Below are 26837 nucleotides of genomic sequence, written 5' to 3'. Positions count from 1 at the left end.
AAAAAAATGTCACTGAGCAAATTCCAGGTCAGCTGAGAGCAAACTTGAACATTGTGGAAATTCTGTGCAACTTCCATTGTGCTTTTACAGTGAGGCTTTACCCACTTTAAGTCACAGTTATAACAGTGGTCAAGTAGGCTACTGTGGCTATTTGATTATAATGTAGGACTACCAGAGTGACCTACCATCAAAATAAATGCAGAAATTGCATCCCAAAACATTTTAACATGGAAATAGCTGTTCTATCATTCAGCCTACAGTAGCAGCCTATGTGTGGTGTTCAATGTAGAACTACATTCCATTAGACTTATGAAAAAAAACACGAAGGGCTTGACATTAACCTGTTAATCCACTTGTCCTTCAGACAAGGAAGTCACTGATAATGTTGATAGTGTTGTTTGATGCAAGAAACCACATTACAAAATAAAATGCATCATTATTCCCATACCGTTATTAGAGAGAATCAGACAAATCGTGCTTCCCTCTGCCTATCGGCTAATTAGCTTATTCAAGCCTGTCTCAAAATACAACACTGCCCCTTTAAGACAAAAAAAATCTCTTTACCTGACTCACTTTTCAAAGATGTATAGAAATGCACACGTTGTGTGCTCTCGTAGGAAGCAACCACTGGGCTGATAACTCACTAACCAGCAAAGGATGTGAACAAAAAGTGCACCCGTGGCTACATGCTGCTCTCGCTTTGATTTCAAAACAAACAAGTGCATCTACTAATGACGCTGTAAACGGGTCCATTTCAAAGTAAACGGCACAGATCCATATATGGCAATGGTCGATTTGCATATAGGGATACTGCAGCTCTGATTGGTTATGGCGCACTGGTCTGTGAGGTATGGAGTATGGCCGGAATCGTGCGTGTCAATGCAATAAAATCCCACTCTGATGTGTTCTGCCTTCAACAAAATCTCTTGCATAGTTTACTTAGTTTTGCATACTAATGTTTGCATAGTTCGTTTTGTTTCACTATGTTGCTAATATTTGCGTTGATTCGATCCCAATTCCCACAGTAAAGCGAAATGTCGATAGTGTTAACTAATGGGGAAAACTCTGGAACGTTGAGTGAAGTTCAATCGCATGCTTCACTCCTCATGCTGATATTTATTCAGTCCCGGGGGAGCTTCTCGTCGGGCTCAGTTTAGCGCAAACATTGCATCTCCAATAATCAACACAGGTTCTTTGTTGTTAATGTGTTACGATGTCAAAGAAACACAATCTACTGGCACAATAAACAGTTATATTCAGAGACACATCATTTCACCAATACCTTTACGGATCATAAGGGTGGGTAATAGCAAACATCATAAACATACAGTATGCAGTATGATTTGATTGATTGATTTGTTGTGTCTTGCACTCAGTCATGTGCGATTTTAGCATGTAAATATTGGTGGTTTAAAAAAATGTATACGTGGGAGGCATGCCAGCAAAGTCACTACATAACAATAAACAATACATTAATTGCACTATAATGGTGTCCACAAACTTTTAGAGACTACATAAAGCTGTCCCAACAGCAGTCCCAACACCTTACCACTGCTACAACTGGCTATCAGCGGAGCCTTGTCTGGCAGCAAAACAGTTCATTCAGCCTTTAAAAAAAACATAGCTGATATGGCTGATTTGTTTAAACAAATGTGCTTTCTAATGACAATTGAGATGTACAAACTATGGCATAAGGGAACGACGAGTGGATAAGAGGCAATCCGTAATTTAGATTAAGACATTAGTGAGCGAGCTAGGACAGACATAGTCAATATAACTATTTGTTTAGAACTTTTGTGTTGTACTGCAACAGAATTCAGAACATGGGCCGTTTTACAGTGTTCTCAATGTACACCAAGTCAGAACTGTAGGATACATAAAGAGGGCATATAAGCAGACAATGAAAGCTCTTACAATATTCGATGATTACATTTCTTTATCATTTTTAATTTACAGCATGTGAGAAAACATTCATAAACGTAGTGTATCAAGCACTAGGATCTATTGTAAGAAAATAAAAAAACATTTTCATGCAGGCCTCCAATTCACCAACATAAGTAAAAAATAAAATCAAATACATTATCAATATTCACATTAATAAAAATACAATGGTTCCTTATAAATGTGGTTCATTTTGGTTGGCTGGAATTGAACAATGTACAAAATGTCAGCCAGACGTTCTTATTTACAGAATCGCGTGTTGAGTCAATGTTGATACTAATATTTTTCAAGTTTCTCTAGTGCTAGCATGCACTGGCTTGCACAGATATACCACAAGAGCTGGTAAACAGCTAATGACCAACTGTTCATTTTAACAACTTCCATGTTGATTGTTTACAATTTCTACATTTTGTTAAACACTTCCAACAATACACAGTTCCAACTTAAAAAAAATGTATACTTTGGCCATCTTAAACATGTTAATATTGTTAAGAGTTTTTTCTCAGTACAGTGTTGAATGTGAAGTGATATTCTGCGAGTCCGGGTGATGACATCTCTGTGAACAGATGTAGGATCTTAAAACTTATTTGGGATTGGTGGGTCCCCTGCTGGACGGTTGAGCTAACGTAGGCTAATGCGATGAGCATGAGGTTGTAAGTAACAAGAACATTTCCCAAGACATAGACATATCAGATATTGGCAGAAAGCTTAAATTATTGTTAATCTAACTGCACTGTCTAATTTATAGTAGCTATTACAGTGAAATAATACCATGTTATTGTTTGAGGAGAGTACACAGTTTTGAACATGAAAAATTATTAATAAACAAATTAGGCACATTTGGGCAGTCTTGATACAACATTTGGAACAGAAATGCAATGGTTCCTTGGACCAGTCTAAAACTTTTCACACACACTGATGCCATCTAGTGGCCAAAATCTAAATTGCACCTGGGCTAGAATAATACATTATGGCCTTTCTCTTGCATTTCACAGGTGATGGTACAAAAGAAAATACAAAAAAGCTGTTGGTTTTTTCTTGTATTATCTTTTAACAGATCTAATGTGTTATATTCTCCTACATTCCTTTCACATTTCCACAAACCTCAAAGTGTTTCCTTTCAAATGGTACCAAGATAATGCATATCTTAGCTTCAGGACCTGAGCTACCCTCAATTAGATTTGGGTATGTCATTTAAAGCGAAAATTGGGGGGAAAAAAGGGACAGATCCTTAACCTCTTTTAATTTGAGCCAGTCTCCAACAGCAGGAAAATAATCCTGCAGCAACAAGAAATGTGAAATATCATATTATATTAATATAAATATTAATATATAAATGGACATTGTTAACCTCTAGCGTCGAGCAATCCCGTATCCGGGAGCGTAATCATAGCCTCAAGCTCATTAGCATAACGCAACGTTAACTATTCATGAAAATCGCAAATTAAATGAAATAAATATATTGGCTCACAAGCTTAGCCTTTTGTTAACAACACTGTCATCTCAGATTTTCAAAATATGCTTTTCAACCATAGCTACACAAGCATTTGTGTCAGAGTATTGATAGCTAGCATAGCATTAAGCCTAGCATTCAGCAGGCAACATTTTCACAAAAACAAGAAAAGCATTCACATAAAATAATTTACCTTTGAAGAACTTTGGATGTTTTCAATGAGACTCTCAGTTAGATAGCAAATGTTCAGTTTTTCCAAAAAGATTATTTGTGTAGGAGAAATCGCTCCGTTTTGTTCATCACGTTTGGCAAAGAAAAAACCCTGAAAATTCAGTCATTACAACGCCGAACTTTTTCCAAATTAACTCCATAATATCTACAGAAACATGGAAAACGTTGTTTAGAATCAATCCACATATCTATTCGATGATAAATCATTCGTGGCAGTTGCCTTTCTCCTCTGAACCAAATGAAAAGTGGACGCAGCTGGAGATTGCGCAATAATTTTGACGGAGGACACCAAGCGGACACCTGGTAAATGTAGTCTCTTATGGTCAATCTTCCAATGATATGCCTACAAATACGTCACAATGCTGCAGACACCTTGGAGAAACGACAGAAAGTGTAGGCTCATTCCTGGCGCATTCACAGCCATATAAGGAGACATTGGAACACAGCGCATTCAAAATCTGGGGCATTTCCTGTATGAAATTTCATCTTGGTTTCGCCTGTAGCATTAGTTCTGTGGCACTCACAGATAATATCTTTGCAGTTTTGGAAACGTCAGAGTGTTTTCTTTCCAAAGCTGTCAATTATATGCATAGTCAAGCATCTTTTCGTGACAAAATATTTTGTTTAAAAGGGAACGTTTTTTTATCCAAAAATTAAAAGAGTGCCCCCTATATCGAAGAAGTTAAGGTTTTCTTCCGGTGAATGAGAGGAGGACCAAAATGCAGCATGGTTATTTTGATACATGTTTAATAAAATAATAAACACGACCAATACAAAACAAGAAACGTGCCGTGAAAACCTAAACAGCCTTATCTGGTGCAAACTAACACTGAGACAGGAACACGAAACACTCAAAGAATATGGCTGCCTAAATATGGTTCCCAATCAGAGACAACGATAAACACCTGCGTCTGATTGAGAACCACTTCAGCCAACCATAGACTTTTCTAGACAACCCCACTATACCACAATCCCAATACCTACTAAAACTCCAAGACCAAACACACCACATAAATAACCCATGTCACACCCTGGCCTGACCAAAATAATAAAGAAAACACAAAATACTGAGACCAGGGCGTGACAGACATTTAAAGTACATTTTGTAGAGGTTAATACATAAGGTAAAAAATCTAGTCTGAAATTTGGAAATGACAAACTTGCCAAGAGACTCATGTCGGGAGATGGGTATATATATCTCATTCTCCAACAGTGTTCTAGCTCAAACCCAGGTCTGAGCATAAGCATTGGTCTAATTCACACAGAAGTGTTTTCATTGTCAAACATGCCGAATTTCCTTTGTTAATCACCATTTTGATGATGGCGCGTGCCTTGTCTGCCCTCTCAGCGTTTACATTTACTGACTCTATTTCACAATCATTGATCACATTCTTCTGCAGGAGCCCGTCCAGGAGACTTTTAATATTAGACTCTGATACTGTTTCCACAAACCTCTGCCTCACAGACATCAGCTGATCCTTAGCATAGACCTCCTGCCCACCAATCAATGCAGTATCTGGGGGGATATCTGGGGGGCAGGGAAAAGTAAGAGATACATTTGCCAAATATGTACATGTGATGGAAGATACCTGATCTACACTATAGATATGTGTATGACAGCCACAGAGTAAGTAACACAGTAAAGGGACTGGATGGGTTTAAATAACAACTTACCGGTTAGTGGCACTTGGCGTATCCATACCTCCTCATCCCCTCTCTTCAGAAGCCTAAGCTCCACATCCTCTGTACCAGCCTCCAGGAACACCTGGAAGGTGGGGTGGTGGTTGGGGCCGTAGTCACTGTGAAACGTTTCCTTCTGAAACACATGGAAAGTCAATGTTATGTCTCCACCAACTGGCATTCAGTACCTGCATCAGTACAGCTCACATTTCAAAATCACACAGCATTTAGTATGACAGTGTCACATTCACATGATCCAGGATATGTCTGATAAAATCATGTGAAAAAATATGATTTATTGTACCAATGGTTGTATCTTGCTTTTCGTGGCAGAATCACAGCAGAGTTTGTATGTTTCCCCACAGGTGAGCGGGCAGTTGGAGGGGATCTGAATGTATCTGCAGGCCCGCTGTAGCTTCTCCACCTGCAAGAGAGCTGATTATCAATAAGGGGTCCTTCGATTATCAGAGGAGAGACAAATGACACGTTTTACTGCCTAAAGTGACTTTCAGATTCATTTTAGCAACAAAAGTGTCCTGAATGGGTTTTTGCACCTCAGTGACAGGCACGTTCACGGGAAGTAAATGCACGTTCAGAGTTGACTTGCGGAGTTGTGGTTTGTGGAACAGCAACACTTGGCCTTTCACTGAGGATGGGAATATGTAGGATAGCAGGCCCCAAATGGAAAGGTCTGTGATGTCCACCACCGCATGTGAGTCAGTCACCCTGACTGGCTGCAAAACTTCCACACTGTCACCAGTAACATGGGCCACAGATAAGGAGTCAAAGCCTTTCCCTGCAATAGAGAAAAGGGTCATTTGTGAAAGGTGGTGAATGTGTCACATGGTGAAGATTGTCCTGCTACTAGGACGTTAGAGGATGTCAGAAAATGTAGTTTTCCAATTTCTGTTTTGGATTCTGTTTACATAAATACAGGAACAACTTTCCAGGATGAAGCCCAAATACCCACCATCGAAGAAGAAGAAGATAATGAAGCGGGTCTGGGTGCATATTACCCAGACTAACCTGTACCCCCATAGTCACTGTACCCCTACCTACATGTACATATTACCCAGACTAACCTGTACCCCTACCTACATCTACATATTACCCAGACTACCCTGTACCCCTACCTACAAGTACATATTACCCAGACTAACCTGTACCCCCATAGTCACTGTACCCCTACCTACATGTACATATTACCCAGACTAACCTGTACCCCTACCTACATGTACATATTACCTCTAACCTGTACCCCCATTAGTCACTGTACCCCTACCTACATGTAGATATTACCCAGACTAACCTGTACCCCCATTAGTCACTGTACCCCTACCTACATCTACATATTACCCAGACTAACCTGTACCCCCATAGTCACTGTACCCCTACCTACATCTACATATTACCCAGACTACCCTGTACCCCTACCTACATGTACATATTACCCAGACTAACCTGTACCCCCATAGTCACTGTACCCCTACCTTCATGTACATATTTCCCAGACACATTGACTCGGTACCGGTACCCCCTGTATATTGCCTCCACATTGACTCTGTACCGGTACCCCCTGTATATAGCCTCCACATTGACTCTGTACCGGTACCCCCTGTATATAGCCTCCACATTGACTCTGTACCGGTACCCCCTGTATATAACCTCCACATTGACTCTGTACCGGTACCCCCTGTATATAACCTCCACATTGACTCTGTACAGGTACCCCCTGTATATAGCCTCCACATTGACTCTGTACCGGTACCCCCTGTATATAACCTCCACATTGACTCTGTACCGGTACCCCCTGTATATAGCCTCCACATTGACTCTGTACCGGTACCCCCTGTATATAACCTCCACATTGACTCTGTACCGGTAACCCCCTGTATATAGACTCCACATTGACTCTGTACCGGTACCCCTTGTATATAACCTCCACATTGACTCTGTACCGGTACCCCCTGTATATAACCTCCACATTGACTCTGTACCGGTAACCCCCTGTATATAGCCTCCACATTGACTCTGTACCGGTACCCCCTGTATATAACCTCCACATTGACTCTGTACCGGTACCCCCTGTATATAGCCTCCACATTGACTCTGTACCGGTACCCCCTGTATATAACCTCCACATTGACTCTGTACCGGTACCCCTGTATATAACCTCCACATTGACTCTGTACCGGTACCCCCTATATAGCCTCTTTATTGTAATTTTCTTGTGTTACTTTTCTTAACTCTATAAATATTTTCTGAACTATATTTCTTGAACTGCGTTGTTGGTTAAGGGCTTGTAAGTAAGCATTTCGCGGTAAGGTCTACACCTGTTGTATTCGGCGCATGTGACAAATATAAATTGATTTGATTTGAAGCCAGATCGGGGAGAGAAGAGTTAGACTGCTGTGGTCAAGGTGCTTTAGAGTATTGTTGTTGTCGAGGTGCTTTAGAGTATTGTTGTTGTCAAGGTGCTTTAGAGTATTGTTGTTGTCAAGGTGCTTTAGAGTATTGTTGTTGTCAGGGCGTTTTAGAGTATTGTTGTTGTCAGGGTGCTTTAGAGTATTGTTGTTGTCAAGGTGCTTTAGAGTATTGTTGTTGTCAATGTGCTTTAGAGTATTGTTGTTGTCAAGGTGCTTTAGAGTATTGTTGTTGTCAAGGTGCTTTAGAGTATTGTTGTTGTCAGGGCGTTTTAGAGTATTGTTGTTGTCAAGGTGTTTTAGAGTATTGTTGTTGTCAAGGTGTTTTGGAGTATTGTGTTTGTGTAGGTTATTAAAGTAAAGTGTTGTTTGTTTCTGGTCCTTATTTATTGAACCGTTTGCATTTTATTATAATTAATATTGATTTATTTATTTTATTCTGTGTTTAAAGGTTTGAACACAAAATAAATCCTGAATCCTCAGTCAATTTGTAGCCCCACTTTCTTGCTTGTGTGGCTTCTCACTGTGTGCTGTTCTGTTTGCTCTACCTTGACTGAGAGCTGCTACCGACTGAACTAAGGCCTAGATCCAATCAGATCAAGGGTTAACCCGGGTGATAGTGGATGTTTTTGGAGGTGTTGGTAGGTGGAACTGCAAAAGAGCTGTCAAATCGGTGAGCAGCTGCTCTTGTGATCGTTGTCAAGAAGCCACACCCACTCGGGTTAGAAGTTCAGAACGAGAAAGTGTAAGCTATATCGAAACTATATCAATTTGAAAATCATGAAACAAAATAATTAGTATTTCAATCAGTTTCAATCAGTCGAGGCGTAGATTACATCTCACATTCCAGTGTTAGAACTTGTAAACAAGGCTGTATTGGATTTCTCTTACTTTAACTCCGTGCAGCCGATCGCAATGTCCGCTTTAGGTCCCGTATAATGGCGGGAGCCATTTGTCGATTTGACAGCTGTAAAGCAGCTCCACCTCCGACACCGTTAAAACATCCGCTATGTGGCTGTCGACTAAAGCGGATCTATTTGAATTGGGCCCTAAAATGCTTTGCTGTGACGCTTAAACCGCGTGTACTTCACCCTTCAACTCAAACAACGTTAAGAACGCTGTTTGATGGACTTCTGTAGTAGGCAAGCAGTTTGTTTCAATTAGACCTTTTTCATATTTACCCCTGTTTTTTGTGTGTTTTTTTTAACCAGGCAAGTCAGTTAAGAACAAATTCTTATTTTCAATGACGGCCTAGGAACAGTGGGTTAACTGCCTGTTCAGGGGAGGAACGACAGATTTGTGCCTTGTCAGCTCAGGGATTTGAACTTGCATCCTTCAGGTTACTAGTCCAACGCGCTAACCACTATGCTACCTGCCGCCTCTACACTCCAACCACTATGCTACCTGCCGCCTCTACACTCCAACCACTAGGCTACCCTGCCGCCTCTACACTCTAACCACTAGGCTACCTGCCGCCTCTACACTCTAACCACTAGGCTACCCTGCCGCCTCCACACTCTAACCACTAGGCTACCTGCCGCCTCTACACTCTAACCACTAGGCTACCTGCCTCCTCTGCACTCTAACCACTAGGCTACCTGCCTCCTCTACACTCTAACCACTAGGCTACCTGCCGCCTCTACACTCTAACCACTAGGCTACCTGCCTCCTCTACACTCTAACCACTAGGCTACCTGCCTCCTCTACACTCTAACCACTAGGCTACCTGCCTCCTCTACACTCTAACCACTAGGCTACCTGCCTCCTCTACACTCTAACCACTAGGCTACCTGCCGCCTCTACACTCTAACCACTAGGCTACCTGCCTCCTCAACACTCTAACCACTAGGCTACCTGCCTCCTCTACACTCTAACCACTAGGCTACCTGCCTCCTCTACACTCTAACCACTAGGCTACCTGCCTCCTCTACACTCTAACCACTAGGCTACCTGCCTCCTCTACACTCTAACCACTAGGCTACCTGCCTCCTCTACACGCTAACCACTAGGCTACCTGCCGCCTCAACACTCTAACCACTAGGCTACGCTCTACAAATGCCGCCCCTGTAACTGTAGCACCTTAATGAATGAGTTATTAATAATATTTGCATGACCTCACCATGTACCCAGTGGAAGTCTTTAATGACTCCGCCTTGTCCCAAGAATGATGTGGTGTGTTACAATTGTCTATTTGGACAGATGTTGACATTATGTTGGCATTTGGACAGATGCTGAAAATTATGTTGGCATTTTGACAGATGTTGACATTATGTTGGCATTTGGACAGATGCTTTGATGAAGACGTAGTGCAAAAACTCACCAGAGGAAATCTCACAGTGTGGGAGGTGTAACTGACGAACAGATCCCCGAGGACACTCAATGCTGAACAGAGGTCCGGCAGGTGTCCGGCCTGTGGAGTGCAGGAGACTGTCGTCCCATTGGACAGTCCTGTAAAGCACCTCCCCCTCCCCCTCCATCAGAAACATCAGCCCTGTCAACCTGCACTGGAACAGGCCTGCACGGGGGCACTGGAGCCTAGGGGCCACAGGACAGAAGTGGCACTCATTAAAAAATATATATATTTTAGATGGTTCCTCACTCAGGAAGTAGTGTATGGGCCAGGAGAAACTATAATCCATTGTTCAGGTTTTCTTTCTATGTAAAATAGATGATGTCGCTTTGACTACGGCGATGTAGTTGCTGTGTGACCGATGTGACATCACCGTGATCTGTATCAGGAAGTGGGCTGGCTGTTGCTGGCAAAGCAGAGAACGCAACATTGCATTCCAGTCATTCACAGCTCTCTTGCAGAATGTTCCATATTACCTCACATCGCTTCTAACACACAGAGGAAGGAAATACAAGACAAAGATACAGTATGTGGACATCCCTTCCAAGTAGTGGATTTGTTGCTGACAGGCATATAAAATCGAGCACACAGCCATGCGATCTCCATAGACAAACATTGGCAGTAGAATGAAGAGCTCAGTGACTTTCAACATGGCATCATCATAGGACGGCCACCTTTCCAACAAGTCAGTTCGTCAAATTTCTTTACCTTGCGCGAGAAACTGTAAATGCTGCTATTGTGAAGTGGAAACGTCTTGGAGCAACAACGGCTCAGTCGCTAACTGGCAGGCCACACAAGCTCACAGAATGGCACCGCGAGTGCTGAAGTGTGTAAAAAGTTGTCTGTCCTTGTTTGTGTCTTCACTACCGCGTTCCAAACTGAGTACCCTAAAATTCACTACTGCCATCTGGACGTTTTAGGGAATTGGTAAATGACCTGTTCACAGACTGAATGTACAAAGGTTTTGACTCCGTACTCCAGCATTTGAAATGATACAATGACTATGAAGTTGAAATGCTGACAGACAGCTTTTAATTTGAAGGTATTTTCATCCCATATTCATCAGGTGAATCGTTTAGAAATTACAACACTTTTTTTGTTCATACTGTAGTCCCCCCCATTTTAACCTCTTGAAACTCTGGGGGCAATATTTCATTTTTGGATGAAAAACGTTCCCGTTTTAAACAAGATATTTTGTCACAAAAAGATGCTCGACTATGCATATAATTGATAGCTTTGGAAAGAAAACACTCTGAAGTTTCCAGAACTGCAAAGATATTGTCTGTGAGTGCCCCAGAACAGGAGCTACAGGCAAACCAAGATGAAACTGCAACCAGGAAATGAGCAGGATTTTTGAGGCTCTGTTTTTCATTGTCTCCTTATATGGCTGTGAATGCGACAGGAATGAGCCTGCCCTATCTATCGTTTCCCCAAGGTGTCTGCAGCATTGTGACGTATTTGTAGGCATATCATTGGAAGATTGACCATAAGAGACTACATTTGCCAGGTGTCCGCCCGGTGTCCTCCGTCGAAATTGGTGCGTCATTTTCAGCTGCTGGTATTTTTCCATGGGATTCTGAGACAAAAGCAGGCTTCCACGAACGGCATATCAATGAAGAGATATGTGAAAAAACACCTTGAGGATTGATTCTAAACAACGTTTGCCATGTTTCGGTCGATATTATGGAGTTAATTTGGAAAAAGTTTGACGTTTTGGTGACTGAATTTTCGGTTAGTTTCGGTAGCCAAATGTGATGTACAAAACGGAGCGATTTCTCCTACACAAAGATTCTTTCAGGAAAAACTGAACATTTGCTATGTAACTGAGAGTCTCCTCATTGAAAACATACGAAGTTCTTCAAAGGTAAATGATTTTATTTATTTGGTTTTCTGGTTTTTGTGAAAATGTTGCGTGCTAAATGCTACGCTAAATGCTAAGCTAGCTATCAATACTCTTACACAAATGCTTGAAATGCTATGGTTCAAAAGCATATTTTGAAAATCTGAGATGACAGTGTTGTTAAGAAAAGGCTAAGCTTGAGAGCAGGCATATTTATTTCATTTCATTTGCGATTTTCAGAAATCGTTAACGTTGCGTTATGCTAATGAGCCTGAGGCTGTATTCACGATCCCGGATCCAGGATGGGTAGTATCAAGAGTTAAGGGAAACAAAAGTGCTGGCATTGGGACAAATTCGCTTACGTGTAATAAAGTAGTACACATAAAAGTTAATTTGTCTCAATGCCAATACAAAAAGTGCTGTAATTTCTGACAGTGTGCTCTTTAACCTCATAGTCATTGTATCATTTCAAATCCAAAGTGCTGGAGTACAGAGCCAAAACTACAACAGAATTCACTGTCCCAATACTTTTGGAGCTCACTGTTTATTTCTAGTATTGTTGTATTTCTGATGATACTGCCTTTATTGTTGTATTTATATCATAAATTCTATACATTATATCATCCTGCTGCATTGTTTTGTATGAAGCAGGGCTCCCCTTGCAAAAAGACAAATAAATAAATAAATCAGCACTACAAACTTCAACCAACCTGGCAACCACTAGCAAACAATCAATGGAAGTAATAGGGGCGTGTTTTCTTTCTTCTTAATTAACATCAAACCAAATATGGAGTTGATTTGAGTTGATTTGGTCGTGACATTTGCACACGTGTCATCACTCCAACTGAGTGGCTGTTTAGACAAAACTGAACCACGAATTAGAGTTTCTCCTGGTTTTTAGACTTCTGTCAGCGTGAGGAACCATCTAACATCAGCTTGTAAAATCCTGACCTTCCCCTTCAAGTGAAAAATACATTCATGGATAATAAATGCTAACCTGTAATGGGTTTTTGTCAATTGTGGATGGATGTTTTTCAATCCAGGTTCTGTCCAAAGAGTTGGGGTCTGGAATAGAAAAAGGAACACAAACATGTCAGCCAACACTTTAAGGCCTACATTCTCTCTACTAAGCTGTGATGATGTTAATAGCAACAGGTTGCATTACCTACAATATTTGCCTCTGTTTGGAATGAGACTTTCCACGCCTGTGTTTGAGACTGTCATTATACCATGCTTTGATACAATACAACTTTTATTAATCAAACGCTTATACAACTGTTATCCATAAAACACAACAACACAGAGCACAGAGTTAGAGAGCACTTTGATTGTCTTCAAGACCAACTATCTGGCCATGGTGTTCATGCTCCATCATTGGTCCCTACACTCTACAAATTAGGGGTTCAACAAATTAGGGGTTCATCTTCTTCTAAGATCATCAAAGATCTCTGAATAACCTTAGGGTTCTCGGCACAAAAAATTGCCCCCAAAAGGTTCTTCCAAGAACCCCATAGTCGGCAGGGTTCATCAAGAACCGTCCTTAGTCGGTGGGGGTTCTTGCAGGAACCTAACTGCCCAACTTGAAATATTTGGATTGGAATATGGAAAGACAGCAGCTGCAGGCATTTAACTGAAAAATGGAACGATCTCCTCAATTTGTATGGTTTAAATTGATATAAAATAAATGAATTTCCATGTGATTGGAGTTCAGAAAAGTTAACCCAAAATAAGCTAACAGTGTTATTAAAAGTATTATTGAAACATTCAGTGAATGTTATAAGGACGTTACTGTAAAACTTAAATGAATAGAGGCATACTAAGACAAAAGAGACGTGACACAGTATGTAAATGATAACACATTAGTGCAGAAAAGGAAGATATTGATTAACCAGCTTTAAGTGAATGCTTGAATCGAACGATTAACTATGCAAAGAAGGAAAAACTGTGTGCATTAAGGAAATATACGCCTGGCTTAAATAGAAGCCTGTCTCTAATAAGTGCCTGTTGTGTTCAGTGATTTAAGAAAATGAAAGCCCAGGCTATTAATTGAAGTTTTACAATATTAAAAAAATCTTGTTAATAAACCTCGTTAATAAATGACATCAATAAAACCTCCCAGGATTACTTTTAAGGAACCAGAGTAAAACGTTCTCAGAACCTCCCTGTGGCCTCAAAATAAACATTCCCAGACAGGCAACATTTTTACTTTTGTTTTCAGAACATTTTTAAAAAATCTGGAAATATATGGCTTCGTTCCCATAACCAATGTCAAACCAAAAACACAAGGTACCCACATCTTCCAAGGAACCAAATGTGTTAGCTGGGTAATGTTAGCCTCAACTAACATGACAAGTACATAGACCTATTTCTCTATTAAACAACATAAGATGCAGTCTGATGTTAGCCAGAAGGCTTTGATGCTAGCTAGCTAATCAGCTATGTTATGTGTATGGAGGATGATATCTATCTAGCATCAGCTTTGCAGTGGTCACGACCCTGCCTCACACAGGAAGCGGCGCAGGTCCTAATCCAGGCACTTGTCATCTCCCGTCTGGATTACTGCAACTCGCTGTTGGCTGGGCTCCCTGCCTGTGCCATTAAACCCCTACAACTCATCCAGAACGCCGCAGCCCGTCTGGTGTTCAACCTTCCCAAGTTCTCTCATCACCCCGTCCTCCGCTCTCTCCACTGGCTTCCAGTTGAAGCTCGCATCCGCTACAAGACCATGGTGCTTGCCTACGGAGCTGTGAGGGGAACGGCACCGCAGTACCTCCAGGCTCTGATCAGGCCCTACACCCAAGCAAGGGCACTGGGTTCATCCACCTCTGGCCTGCTCGCCTCCCTACCATTGAGGAAGTACAGTTCCCGCTCAGCCCAGTCAAAACTGTTCGCTGCTCTGGCCCCCCAATGGTGGAACAAACTCCCTCACGACGCCAGGACAGCGGAGTCAATCACCACCTTCCGGAGACACCTGAAACCCCACCTCTTCAAGGAATACCTAGGATAAGATAAGTAATCCTTCTCACCACCCCCCCCCTTAATGATTTAGATGCACTATTGTAAAGTGGCTGTTCCACTGGATGTCAGAAGGTGAATTCACCAATTTGTAAGTCGCTCTGGATAAGAGCGTCTGCTAAATGACTTAAATGTAAATGTAAATGTCATGCGATGTGGAAACACTTGTTTTAAAATGTTCCTCCATTGGTCTCATTGTTGTCACTTTTCTAATTCTGTAAATATTATTTAGTAATTTTAACAAATTTGATCCATGTTTAATGACATCACATTCCTGATGGCAAGGCAATTTTTAAAAACGTTTTACCTTTATTTAACTAGGCAAGTCAGTTAATTAAGAACAAATTCTTATTTTCAATGACGACCTAGGAACAGTGGGTTAACTGCGTTGTTCAGGGGCAGAATGACAGATTTTTACCTTGTCAGTTCGTGGATTCAATCTTGCAACTTTTCGGTTACTAGTCCAACACTCCAACCACTAGGCTACCTGCCGCCCCATAAATGCCTGACAACATATCCGAAAGTATATTTGGCCGACAAGAAGCAGGTGTGGAGCGTTCAAGTGTGGTACGTGCATTGAGAGCATTGGAGTTGGGATTTCAGTTTTCTTCCTGAATTAAAGGAATCGAACCCAACCCTTCAGTATGCCAACGTTTAGATTGCAAGATCGAATCCCTAAACTGACAAGGTAAAAATCTGTCGCTCTGCCCCTGAACAAGGCAGTTAATCCACTGTTCCTAGGACATCATTGTAAATAATAATTTGCTCTTAACTGACTTGCCTGGTTAAATAAAAGTAAAAAAAAATATATATATATATATATATATATACACAGTGGGGCAAAAAAGTATTTAGTCAGCCACCAATTGTGCAAGTTCTCCCACTTAAAAAGATGAGAGAGGCCTGTAATTTTCATCATAGGTACACTTCAACTATGACAGACAAAATGAGAAAAAAAATCCAGATAATCACATTGTAGGATTTTTAATGAATTTATTTGCAAATTATGGTGTAAAATAAGTATTTGGTCAATAACAAAAGTTTATCTCAATACTTTGTTATATACCCTTTGTTGGCAATGACAGAGGTCAAACGTTTTCTGTAAGTCTTCACAAGGTTGTCACACACTGTTGCTGGTATTTTGGCCCATTCGTCAATGCAGATCTCCTCTAGAGCAGTGATGTTTTGGGGCTGTTGCTGGGCAACACGGACTTTCAACTCCCTCCAAAGATTTTCTATGGGGTTGAGATCTGTACACTGGCTAGGCCACTCCAGGACCTTGAAATGCTTCTTACAAAGCCACTCCTTCGTTGCCTGGGCGGTGTGTTTGGGATCATTGTCATGCTGAAAGACCCAGCCACGTTTCATCTTCAATGATACATGGCCCCATTCATTCTTTCCTTTACACAGATCAGTCGTGCTGGTCCCTTTGTAGAAAAACAGCCCCAAAGCATGATGTTTCCACCCCCATGCTTCACAGTAGGTATGGTGTTCTTTGGATGCAACTCAGCATTCTTTGTACTCCAAACACGACGAGTTGAGTTTTTACCAAAAAGTGATATTTTGGTTTCATCTGACCATATGACATTCTCCTAATCTTCTTCTGAATCATCCAAATGCTCTCTAGCAAACTTCAGACGGGCCTGGACATGTACTGGCTTAAGCAGGGGGACACGTCTGGCACTGCAGGATTTGAGTCCCTGGCGGTGTAGTGTGTTACTGATGGTAGGCTTTGTTACTTTGGTCCCAGCTCTCTGCAGGTCATTCACTAGGTCCCCCTGTGTGGTTCTGGGATTTTTGCTCACCATTCTTGTGATAATTTTAACCCCATGGGGTGAGTTCTTGCGTGGAGCCCCAGATCGAGAGAGATTATCAGTGGTCTTGTATGTCTTCCATTTCCTAATAATTGCTCCCACAGTTGATTTCTTTAAACCAAGCTGCTTACCTATTGCAGATTCAGTCTTCCCAGCCTGGTGCAGGTCTACAGTGTTGTTTCTGGTGTCCTTTGACAGCTCTTTGGTCTTGGCCATAGTGGAGTTTGGAGTGTGACTGTTTGAGGTTGTGGACAGGTGTCTTTTATACTGATAACAAGTTCAAACAGGTGCAATTAATACAAGTAACGAGTGGAGGACAGAGGAGCCTCTTGAAGAAGAAGTTACAGGTCTGTGAGAGTCAGAAATCTTGCTTGTTTGTAGGTGACCAAATACTTATTTTCGACCATAATTCATTAAAAATCCTACAATGTGATTTTCTGGATTTTTTTCCCTCATTTTGTCTGTCATGGTTGAAGTGTACCTATGATGAAAATTACAGGCCTCTTGCATCTTTTTAAGTGGGAATTTGTGGCTGACTAAATACTTTTTTTGCCCCACTGTATATATATATTTATATAAAATAAATTATTACTTACATGAATGTGGCTAGAAGTCTTCAAGCCCTTTGGAATCCCTGAAATAAGAATAAATGGTCAACATCTTCTCACTTGTTTTGGATTTGGAGCCATCTGGTACTGTATCTCAGAAACAAACCCATGGATACATTATACACACCATTGTATATTTGTATTAAACCAAATAAACAACTGTCGAACATGAATATAAATCGAGATATTCACCCCACATAATATTCTGTATAAGACTAACTTTCATCTGTGTGTTCATTTTTTAGAAAGACACTTATTTTGCCCCCAATGTCTAGATAATTCAACATTACCAGGTAAACATTTACTTCAAAGTTTTACACTCATTACTAAGATTTAAAACAAGCACCATCATGTGGAATAGACCATATACAAGTCAAGGTATGACTTACCTCGATTTAATGTTTTTGATTCTTCCATTCTGGTTCCCTCTGATCCAATGGCATCATCCCTTTGTTTCTGAACATTTCCTCCAGATCCCACTGTGGGCATTGTGTACTTTATGTCAAAAGCTTGAGGGCCACTGATATTGAAGCCAAGGTAAAATGAGATGTTGCCATCCTTCCACACACTGGCCTGTTTCTGGGGACAAATCTCGATCTCTTTATCTGCCATACGGGCAAATGCTTTATGCACTCTGACCACTCCGTTGACACGAAGAAGGTGATCCTGAATGCAACTGATCTCTGCACTGCCTCTTGTTTTATTGGGAGTCCTTGATTTCCTTTTTTTCAGATGCACACAGATGTCGTCTATGCTTGATTTGTGAACAAGTCTTTTCAACCCAGCACCTTTACCCAGGTAAAACAAGGGCACAAGTTCCCTAGATTGTAGGTACTTCTTGTATTTGTTGTCAAAGGCCTGTTTCATGCACTCAACATACTTGTTAAGATCAATGTCATTGGTGACATCGCCCTCTCTTGCCTCCTCGGGCCAAAATAGTAGAAGGACAAGGAGGTAAAACTCTGGAGTCCAAAGTTTGGTATTTTCTTTCTCCATGAACTTCTGAAGAATGGCTCTAAGTTGTGGTAGAGTTGCGGGTTCTGGAGATGCCACTGGCCCATTGGTCTGGAGGATGTTGGCCAGGATGTAATTACAGGCAGTGTTAACATCGTCAGGGTTTTCTTTATTAATTATTTTCCACAGCTCTGTGATTTTACTCAAGTTGGCATTTCGATTGAGGGTGGAGAGGCCGGGAAAGGTAGAGGCCATTTTTTCTTTGAGTGTCTTTAATGGTAGGTCCTCTTTTGGACTGGGGGCACTTGTATACTTGCAAAAACAATCAACAATGTCTCGCTGAAAGTATGGTGTCTGGTCCTTCCAGTTCCTGGGCTCAGAGTAAGTGAGGTAACTCTCAAAAAAATTATAAAATTTCCTTTCAACCGCAACTCTGAGGCTGGTGATGAAAGTCTGGTACTTCATAAGCTTTCTGTCCTCTGACAGTATCGAGTGACGTTCAGCTGATATTTCCTGGGTAAGGATTTTCCTCCATCTTGGGTTGAGATTTGTGAGGGAATCATAAACAATGTTAGCAACCTGTAGATAACCAAAGATTCCCCTGTTGTTGAAGGTGTGAGACATTTTCGTTGGACTGTCACCCTCCATGTGATTCACTGATTCCCTTTCAGCTAACTCCTCCTCTTGTTTGAAAGCCTTGATGGCTTTCTCTGCCCAAAACAAAATATCTCTGGTCCCTGTTTTTTCACCTGATTTGCCATTGACTTGTTTATACAAATGGTTCTTATGAACTTGTCCCAGTGTATCAGCAATGAATGAGTTGGTGGGAACTCTCTCTTTAGCTTTTTCAGCCCAAATCTCAGCTCTTGTAAAATCAGACATTTTGATGTAGTAAAAACGTGCAAGAGATTGAGGGTAGAACGGGTCATGTTTAAATGTTTCTGATGCAGTTTTCAACACATTCGCACATTCAGGAATGCCTTCATGTTTCTCAATATCTAGAATTAACCTGGAAAAGATCTCTTGGCCATTTGAGGTTGTTTCTCTCTTTGTTAACATGTCTTTGAAGAACAGTAACAAGGATGGCTGAATTTGTTGTCTGGTTAAGTACTGCAGAAAGTCCAGTGTTGCTGAGCTCCTAGCTATACCAGCATCTGCCAGCAACTGAACACATTGATGTGCAAGTACTGGGTGTGCTATGCGGACTCTCTTGTCTTCTCCTCCATGTCTTGAGAATGTGACTATGAGATCACTGAAAGGTTGCATGCGTTTCTCAAATGACAAGTTCACACCAAAGGGGTCTTGATGGCTGAAGAATGCCTCACATTGTGACTGTAAGAGGTAGGAGCCAGGAACATAGGAGTTCACCAGAGCTAAAAAGGCAAAGAGTTTGGTGTTGCGGGAGACTTTGTTTTGCTGAAGATATTTGATGATTTCTTTTCCCTCTTCTGAACAAAATGTTTTTCTCATGTATTCTTCATTGAAATTATTTTGCATTATGTTAAAGCCGTGAAACTTCCCCATCTCATCTCTGTGATGCCTCTGTACTAGTTTTTCTTTGCTAACAAAGCTTGTTTTCTCTTTGTCAGAAAGACGTGATTTCAGGAGTAAATCTGCCTCAGTTCTACTCTCATCCTCCTCATCGTCTATGATACAGGTCGAGCGTATGCATTGTAGAACGATGACCACAGGGAATTTAGCACTGATTTTTTGCTCTGTTATTTCTCTGATGAGAAAGTCCTGTAAGTGGTCCCTCAGGTGTTCATTGTCCTGCAAAAGAAGCACTGTATTCTGGTTTTCTGGATCACCGGTGGCAAAAAGTTCGACCACCTGTTTAGCAATAATCCTGGTGTCCGACAGGGGGTCTTTCTGGACTTGTTTGCCCATATCTTTCTTGTCAGAAGACGGGTCGACTAGAATGGCACACCTGAGCTCTTTCCTCAGGTCCCAGAGTATTTGCATGGCCAGGGTGGTTCCTCCGCTGCCTGGCTGGTGCAGCAGCTTAACACTGTTTACACTCCAACTGCCCTGTCTCTGTAACTTGATGAGTTCCCTCAGCTTTTCATAACCATCTCTTCTGATACATTCAATGTCCCTTTCTTCTCCTGTAGGTGTGGCACTGCTATCAGAGTTTGCCCTCTCATCAGCCAGGTAAAAGTTCATCCATTTAGGTGGGGTTCCCTTGTAAAAATCTGTCTCAGTCTCCAAAGCAACTGCTGGGTCGATTTGTTCTCCTTCAAACTCACTTGCACTCAAGACATCTAGAAATGAGAGTGAGTCCATGAGTTCACTGTCCATGAGAATTACCCCCCCTCCAGCATTGGGTAGGGTTGGTATCACTTTGCCTGCCATGACAGGTAGCTATGTTGACACACTCTCACAGTGGAGGGAAAAGAGATTTGCATCTGTGGCATCTGATGACGCCTGAATAGGCTGATAATTCCTGTGGCAAGGAGGGAGTACCCTTTCCCCAAGGCTATTACTAAGTACCGCACAGATATGCCTGGAATATCAACCAATCCAACTAATGTTTAGCATGTATTTTCTCTTTGCAAATCACATGAGTGCGAGGCCATGGCCATGAATCAGAGACGTATAGTGTGCTCAGAGGCTGTGTTCAGAGAGAGGCTCAAAAATAGTTGATTGATTTGAGATAAAGCCAATGGTTGTTGGTCAGGACTTTGTTCCTTGCTTTCTATTGGGTTTAACGAAGGCCACATTTGAATGAAGCTTTGTTAAACAAAGACAACCTTATTTTTTACGTGGAGCTGTCGTTTGTTCCAGTTGATCTTGGTTATTTTCAACAGGTTTTTGTCATGTCCAGTCTACAGGGAGAATGTTCTGGAAACAAACAACGTTTCAGTCAAAATAAGATTAAGTTTGATGAATGAATACCAGGCAAAAATGACTGAATTACAATGAAGAAATACTGATACAAAATACTGATACAAAATACTGTCAAGATCAAGGGACAATTTCAGCTTGATCTGATATAGTTAAAACACTGCTGAATGACTCATTTTTACAAACAAAATAACAGACTTGTATTTTGTATTGTACAGTATTTAATAAAACATATATGTTTTTTTTGCATTTCAAAATGCAAAAATACATTTGGAAGTAGATGGGCCGAACAGCAACAAAATTCTCAGTAACTGTTACAAAAACATTTTACTTGCTATGACTGTGATATGTTGTCGTTTATCTACCTTAGTTGAGCTAGTCAAGCTGGTTAACAGTGTCTTCTAAATGACCAAAATCGAAATCTATAATTGAAAATGAACACCAAAATAAACTGCAAAGCACACTGGGTATTATTTTTGAACTCATTTCAGGGGCGGAGCTCATTAGAATAGTACTCAGCATGCTTTGCAATTGTTCACTTTTACATATACATTTATATTTGTCATGTAGCAGAAGCTTTTATTACGCCATAGTGCAATTAGACTTCTGATACCAATGCAGGATGAAAAGCGAGGGGCCACAAAATGTAAATGTATCTTGCATTTTGAAAATACAAATGACAGTATTTTGAGAATACCAAATATCGAATACATTGGATTGTGGTTCAGCCCAGTGTAATTCAAATGACAAAATACTCAGAAGTAATTAAAATACGTATTTCTAATACATGTAAAAGACCATTTCAGCTCAATCTGATACAGCTAAAACACTGCTGAACTACGCATCTTACAAACTAATTACCATACATATACTGTAAAAGCATACACTTTTGAAGTTATTTCCTAGTGAATGGGATAGAAGGCATTTTGAAACCCTTTGCCCTGATTCCTCACCCACTGTATAAAGCTACTGTAAGCTGTGTGTATTTGTTGGTCTGTTGCCATAGAAGCCAGGAAAGCCAGGAAATATGACCCTATGGGCCCATGTGACTATTCGGTGGGTACGGTGGGCACTAACTATCCCACATCAAGCCCAACCTGCCCAGCACATGGTAGCCACACCAGCCCAAAACTTGTATACACCGAGACCACACCATCCCAACAATGGTTATCCCACACCAAGCCCACATTAGCCTTACACGGGCCAGCCGAGACCAACCCAACACAGGCATAGCCTACACCAAACTCAAATCAGCCTAACACATGCTAGCCACAAAAAGCCCCATCAAGTCCAGCATGGGCTAACCCACATCAAAAACCCAGAATTTTTTGGGGCAAAAACACTACAATGAATACTGTAGTATTTACTGTGGTATACTGTAGTATTTACAGTTAACTATAGTATAAATACTGTAGTAAAAAAGAACTGTAGTGTACACTATAGTAATTAATGTACTGTTTTTGCAGATTGTAATATACTGTAGTATTTACAGTTAACTACAGTATAAATACTGTAGTAAAAGAGAACTGTAGTGTACACTATAGTAATTAATGTAGTGTTTTTGCAGATTGTAATATACTGTAGTAATTAATGTAGTGTTTTTGCAGATTGTAATATACTGTAGTAATTAATGTAGTGTTTTTGCAGATTGTAATATACTGTAGTAATTAATGTAGTATTTTTCAGATTGTAATATACTGTAGTAATTAATGTAGTGTTTTTGCAGATTTTAATGTACTGTAGTAATTAATGTAGTGTTTTTGCAGATTGTAATATACTGTAGTAATTAATGTAGTGTTTTTGCAGATTGTAATATACTGTAGTAATTAATGTAGTGTTTTTCAGATTGTAATATACTGTAGTAATTACCATATTCTTTTAGTTGTATTATATTTGACAGAGAACTGGAGGCTTTCTCTTTTGCTCTATTAGTATTACTGGAGAAATAATAAAATAGCACATTTTCATAACCTGTAGGAAGGACTGGGGTCTGAACAGATTGTTCAGCACTTCTGCTATTTTTTACAACTTGCATGTACCAAATGGGGATATGGGGAGGGGAATGGGCAGGGTATAAGCTAAATGAAATACTGTAGTATTTACTATAGTTTAAAAAAAGTGTAGTGGTTTTTGCAGACATTACTGTAGCATTACTGTAGTATCTACAGTATACGGACAAAATTCTACAGTAACTCCTTCACATGAGGGATACTGCAGAGTGTAGTATATTATTGTACTGTGTAGTCGTGTAGTCGCATCGGTCGAATGTGAGCGGCCTACATGGGGCCAATATTTTAACCTGCATTGGGCCCACATCGTGCCAATGTGTACATGCTTGCTGGGACTCCTACTTCCATGGAACAACAGTGTGCAGGATATCCTACACTCTACACTATGTGTTAATTCCCATCCACTCTGTTCCAAGTTGTACACCTCGGTGCCATTCTCAGCAATTAAACGAATTGAATGTTCATGTAATTTGTCATTGTATGTGGTTATCAAAGACGTATTCAGTATTCCATTCACCGCCAAAGTACTATCAAAAAACGTATTCAGTATTCCATTCACCGCCAAAGTACTATCAAAAACGTATTCAGTATTCCATTTACCGCCAAAGTACTATCAAAAACGTATTCAGTATTCCATTCACCGCCAAAGTACTATCAAAAACGTATTCAGTATTCCATTCACCGCCAAAGTACTATCAAAAACGTATTCAGTATTCCATTCACCGCCAAAGTACTATCAAAAACGTATTCAGTATTCCATTCACCGCCAAAGTACTATCAAAAACGTATTCAGTATTCCATTCACCAACAAAGTACTATCAAAAACGTATTCAGTATTCCATTCACCGCCAAAGTACTATCAAAAACGTATTCAGTATTCCATTCACCGCCAAAGTACTATCAAAAACGTATTCAGTATTCCATTCACCGCCAAAGTACTATCAAAAACGTATTCAGTATTCCATTCACCGCCAAAGTACTATCAAAAACGTATTCAGTATTCCATTCACCAACAAAGTACTTTTTATTAACATGGTCTAATCTCCACCACCATCTTACCATTCACTTCCTATGTCAGCGTTGTCGGTGACAGGGACTTAGTTCAACCCTTATTCATTGTACTTCCTGTCTAATACTCTATAATTTAGAAAATCGCTTTTTAATCTGCTTGGTCTTTCCTCTATCTCCATTCTGGATACTTACTTTGTCATCTCCTCTCTCCATGAATAGAGATTATCTTGTGCTCTGTCGTCTCCAAATGGATCCTGCTGCACATAGACAGATTTAGTTTCGTTTTTACTTAAACCACTCCTACATGATAAACCACTCCTACATGATAAACCACTCCTACATGATAAACCACTCCTACATGATAAACCACTCCTACATGATAAACCACTCCTACATGATAAACCACTCCTACATGATAAACCACTACTACATGATAAACCACTACTACATGATAAACCACTACTACATGATAAACCACTCCAACATGTAGAAAAACATTTTTCAGGATGCGGATCCTACACAAGAGGTTCGTCACAAATGGCTTTCTATTCCCTGTATAGTGTACTACTTCATAGGGCTCTGGTGGAATGTAGTGCACTATACAGGGAATAGCCATTTAGGACACTTCCTGGGGGTGTTACTTCCTAAGGGCAGTTCACTCATAATAGGGAACGGAAATTCATACCTATGAAATATCGCACCAGGCCATGTCATGGAACTATACAACCCCAGTCTAACAGCACCATGTAATGGAACTATATAACCCCAGTCTAACAGCACCATGTCATGGAACTATACAACCCCAGTCTAACAGCACCATGTAATGGAACTATATAACCCCAGTCTAACAACATGTAATGGAACTATATAACCCCAGTCTAACAGCACCATGTAATGGAACTATACAACCCCAGTCTAACAGCACCATGTCATGGAACTATATAACCCCAGTCTAACAACACCATGTAATGGAACTATATAACCCCAGTCTAACAGCACCATTTAATGGAACTATATAACCCCAGTCTAACAGCACCATGTCATGGAACTATACAACCGCAGTCTAACAGCACCATGTAATGGAACTAGACAACCCCAGTCTAACAGCACCATGTCATGGAACTATACAACCGCAGTCTAACAGCACCATGTGATGGAACTATATAACCCCAGTCTAACAGCACCATTTAATGGAACTATATAACCCCAGTCTAACAGCACCATGTAACAGAACTATATAACCCGAGTCTAACAACACCATTTAATGGAACTATACAACCCCAGTCTAACAACACCATTTAATGGAACTATATAACCCCAGTCTAACAACACCATGTAACAGAACTATATAACCCCAGTCTAACAGCACCATGTAATGGAACTATACAACCCCAGTCTAACAGCACCATGTCATGGAACTATACAACCGCAGTCTAACAGCACCATGTAATGGAACTATACAACCCCAGTCTAACAGCACCATGTAATGGAACTAGACAACCCCAGTCTAACAGCACCATGTCATGGAACTATACAACCCCAGTCTAACAACACCATGTAATGGAACTAGACAACCCCAGTCTAACAGCACCATGTCATGGAACTATACAACCCCAGTCTAACAACACCATGTAATGGAACTATATAACCCCAGTCTAACAACATGTAATGGAACTATACAACCCCAGTCTAACAACACCATGTAATGGAACTATATAACCCCAGTCTAACAACACCATGTAACAGAACTATATAACCCCAGTCTAACAACACCATGTAATGGAACTATACAACCCCAGTCTAACAACACCATGTAATGGAACTATACAACCCCAGTCTAACAACACCATGTAATGGAACTAGACAACCCCAGTCTAACAGCACCATGTCATGGAACTATACAACCCCAGTCTAACAACACCATGTCATGGAACTATACAACCCCAGTCTAACAACACCATGTAATGGAACTATATAACCCCAGTCTAACAACACCATGTAACAGAACTATATAACCCCAGTCTAACAACACCATGTAATGGAACTATATAACCCCAGTCTAGAACACCATGTAATGGAACTATATAACCCCAGCACCATGTGAAGGTCTCATCTAAGATCACAAATACAATTACAGCAATGAATGTGGTTCATTCTTCCTTAACATCTTGCTTCTCTCTCTGTGTGTGTGTGTGCGTGTGTGTGTGTGTGCGTGTGCGTGTGTGTGTGTGTGTGTGTGTGTGTCTGTGTGTGTGTGTGTGTTAACAATCCTCCAAAGCCAATGTGGACATGTTTGCTGGGAACTCCCCAGACTGCTTTTCTCTGAGGCTACCGCGAGGCTATTGGGTGCAAACGATATAGCTCTACCAAAAATATCTTACGTTTCTGAGTTGTAACAATTGTAAATATGAGAGACAATAACAAACGTACCTTCTGTCTGGTCTACCCATAATGCACTGGACTTGTGGAGAAACCTTGACTATTCATTCCAACACACCAACTACAACAAGCTTCTTTTTTGTGTATCAAACAGAGATTCTGGTCCACGCATGATTACAAAACGGCAGTGACTATGGGCCAACTACTACACACATCTTATTCAGCTTTGATTTCCTGTAAAGGGAAGGACAGAGAGAACAGGAAGTAACATCACCCTGCCTGTTA

General features: G+C 40.7%; 1 protein-coding gene across 3 annotated transcripts; it reads right to left on the bottom strand.

Annotated features, from left to right (window-relative positions):
* Window positions 1-1926: 1926 nt before the first annotated feature.
* On the bottom strand, window positions 1927-26782 carry LOC135544034 (sterile alpha motif domain-containing protein 9-like). Of its 3 annotated transcripts, none has more exons than XM_064971383.1 (10): window positions 26604-26782; window positions 24366-24430; window positions 17745-21150; window positions 17344-17381; window positions 12916-12983; window positions 10049-10263; window positions 5860-6101; window positions 5610-5729; window positions 5300-5441; window positions 1927-5153 (listed from the first exon to the last, which is right to left on the bottom strand). In XM_064971383.1, the coding sequence occupies exons 3-10, from the start codon at window positions 20659-20661 to the stop codon at window positions 4843-4845; spliced, it is 4053 nt and encodes a 1350-aa protein (XP_064827455.1). In that variant the 5' UTR covers window positions 20662-21150; window positions 24366-24430; window positions 26604-26782; the 3' UTR covers window positions 1927-4842. The 3 variants fall into 3 exon arrangements, with proteins under 3 accessions (XP_064827455.1, XP_064827456.1, XP_064827457.1); XM_064971384.1 differs by having other exon boundaries at window positions 24366-24427; XM_064971385.1 differs by lacking the exon at window positions 24366-24430.
* Between the last annotated feature and the right edge of the window lie 55 nt (window positions 26783-26837).

Source organism: Oncorhynchus masou, chromosome 8 (genome assembly GCF_036934945.1).
Source record: "Oncorhynchus masou masou isolate Uvic2021 chromosome 8, UVic_Omas_1.1, whole genome shotgun sequence".
NCBI classification, from domain to species: domain Eukaryota; kingdom Metazoa; phylum Chordata; class Actinopteri; order Salmoniformes; family Salmonidae; genus Oncorhynchus; species Oncorhynchus masou.
Note: the sequence above shows the minus strand (reverse complement) of the source record. Positions and strands in the feature narration are given on the sequence as shown.

Bases quoted from the DNA above. Each gene is read 5' to 3' on its own strand.
- LOC135544034 (XM_064971383.1), bottom strand. From the start codon at position 20,661: ATGGCAGGCAAAGTGATACCAACCCTACCCAATGCTGGAGGGGGGGTA. The intron at 10,264-12,915 runs GTTAGCATTTAT...TGTGGCCCCTAG, and splicing joins TTGACAAAAACCCATTACAG to GCTCCAGTGCCCCCGTGCAG. The intron at 5,730-5,859 runs GTGCAAAAACCC...GCTCTCTTGCAG, and splicing joins TGAACGTGCCTGTCACTGAG to GTGGAGAAGCTACAGCGGGC.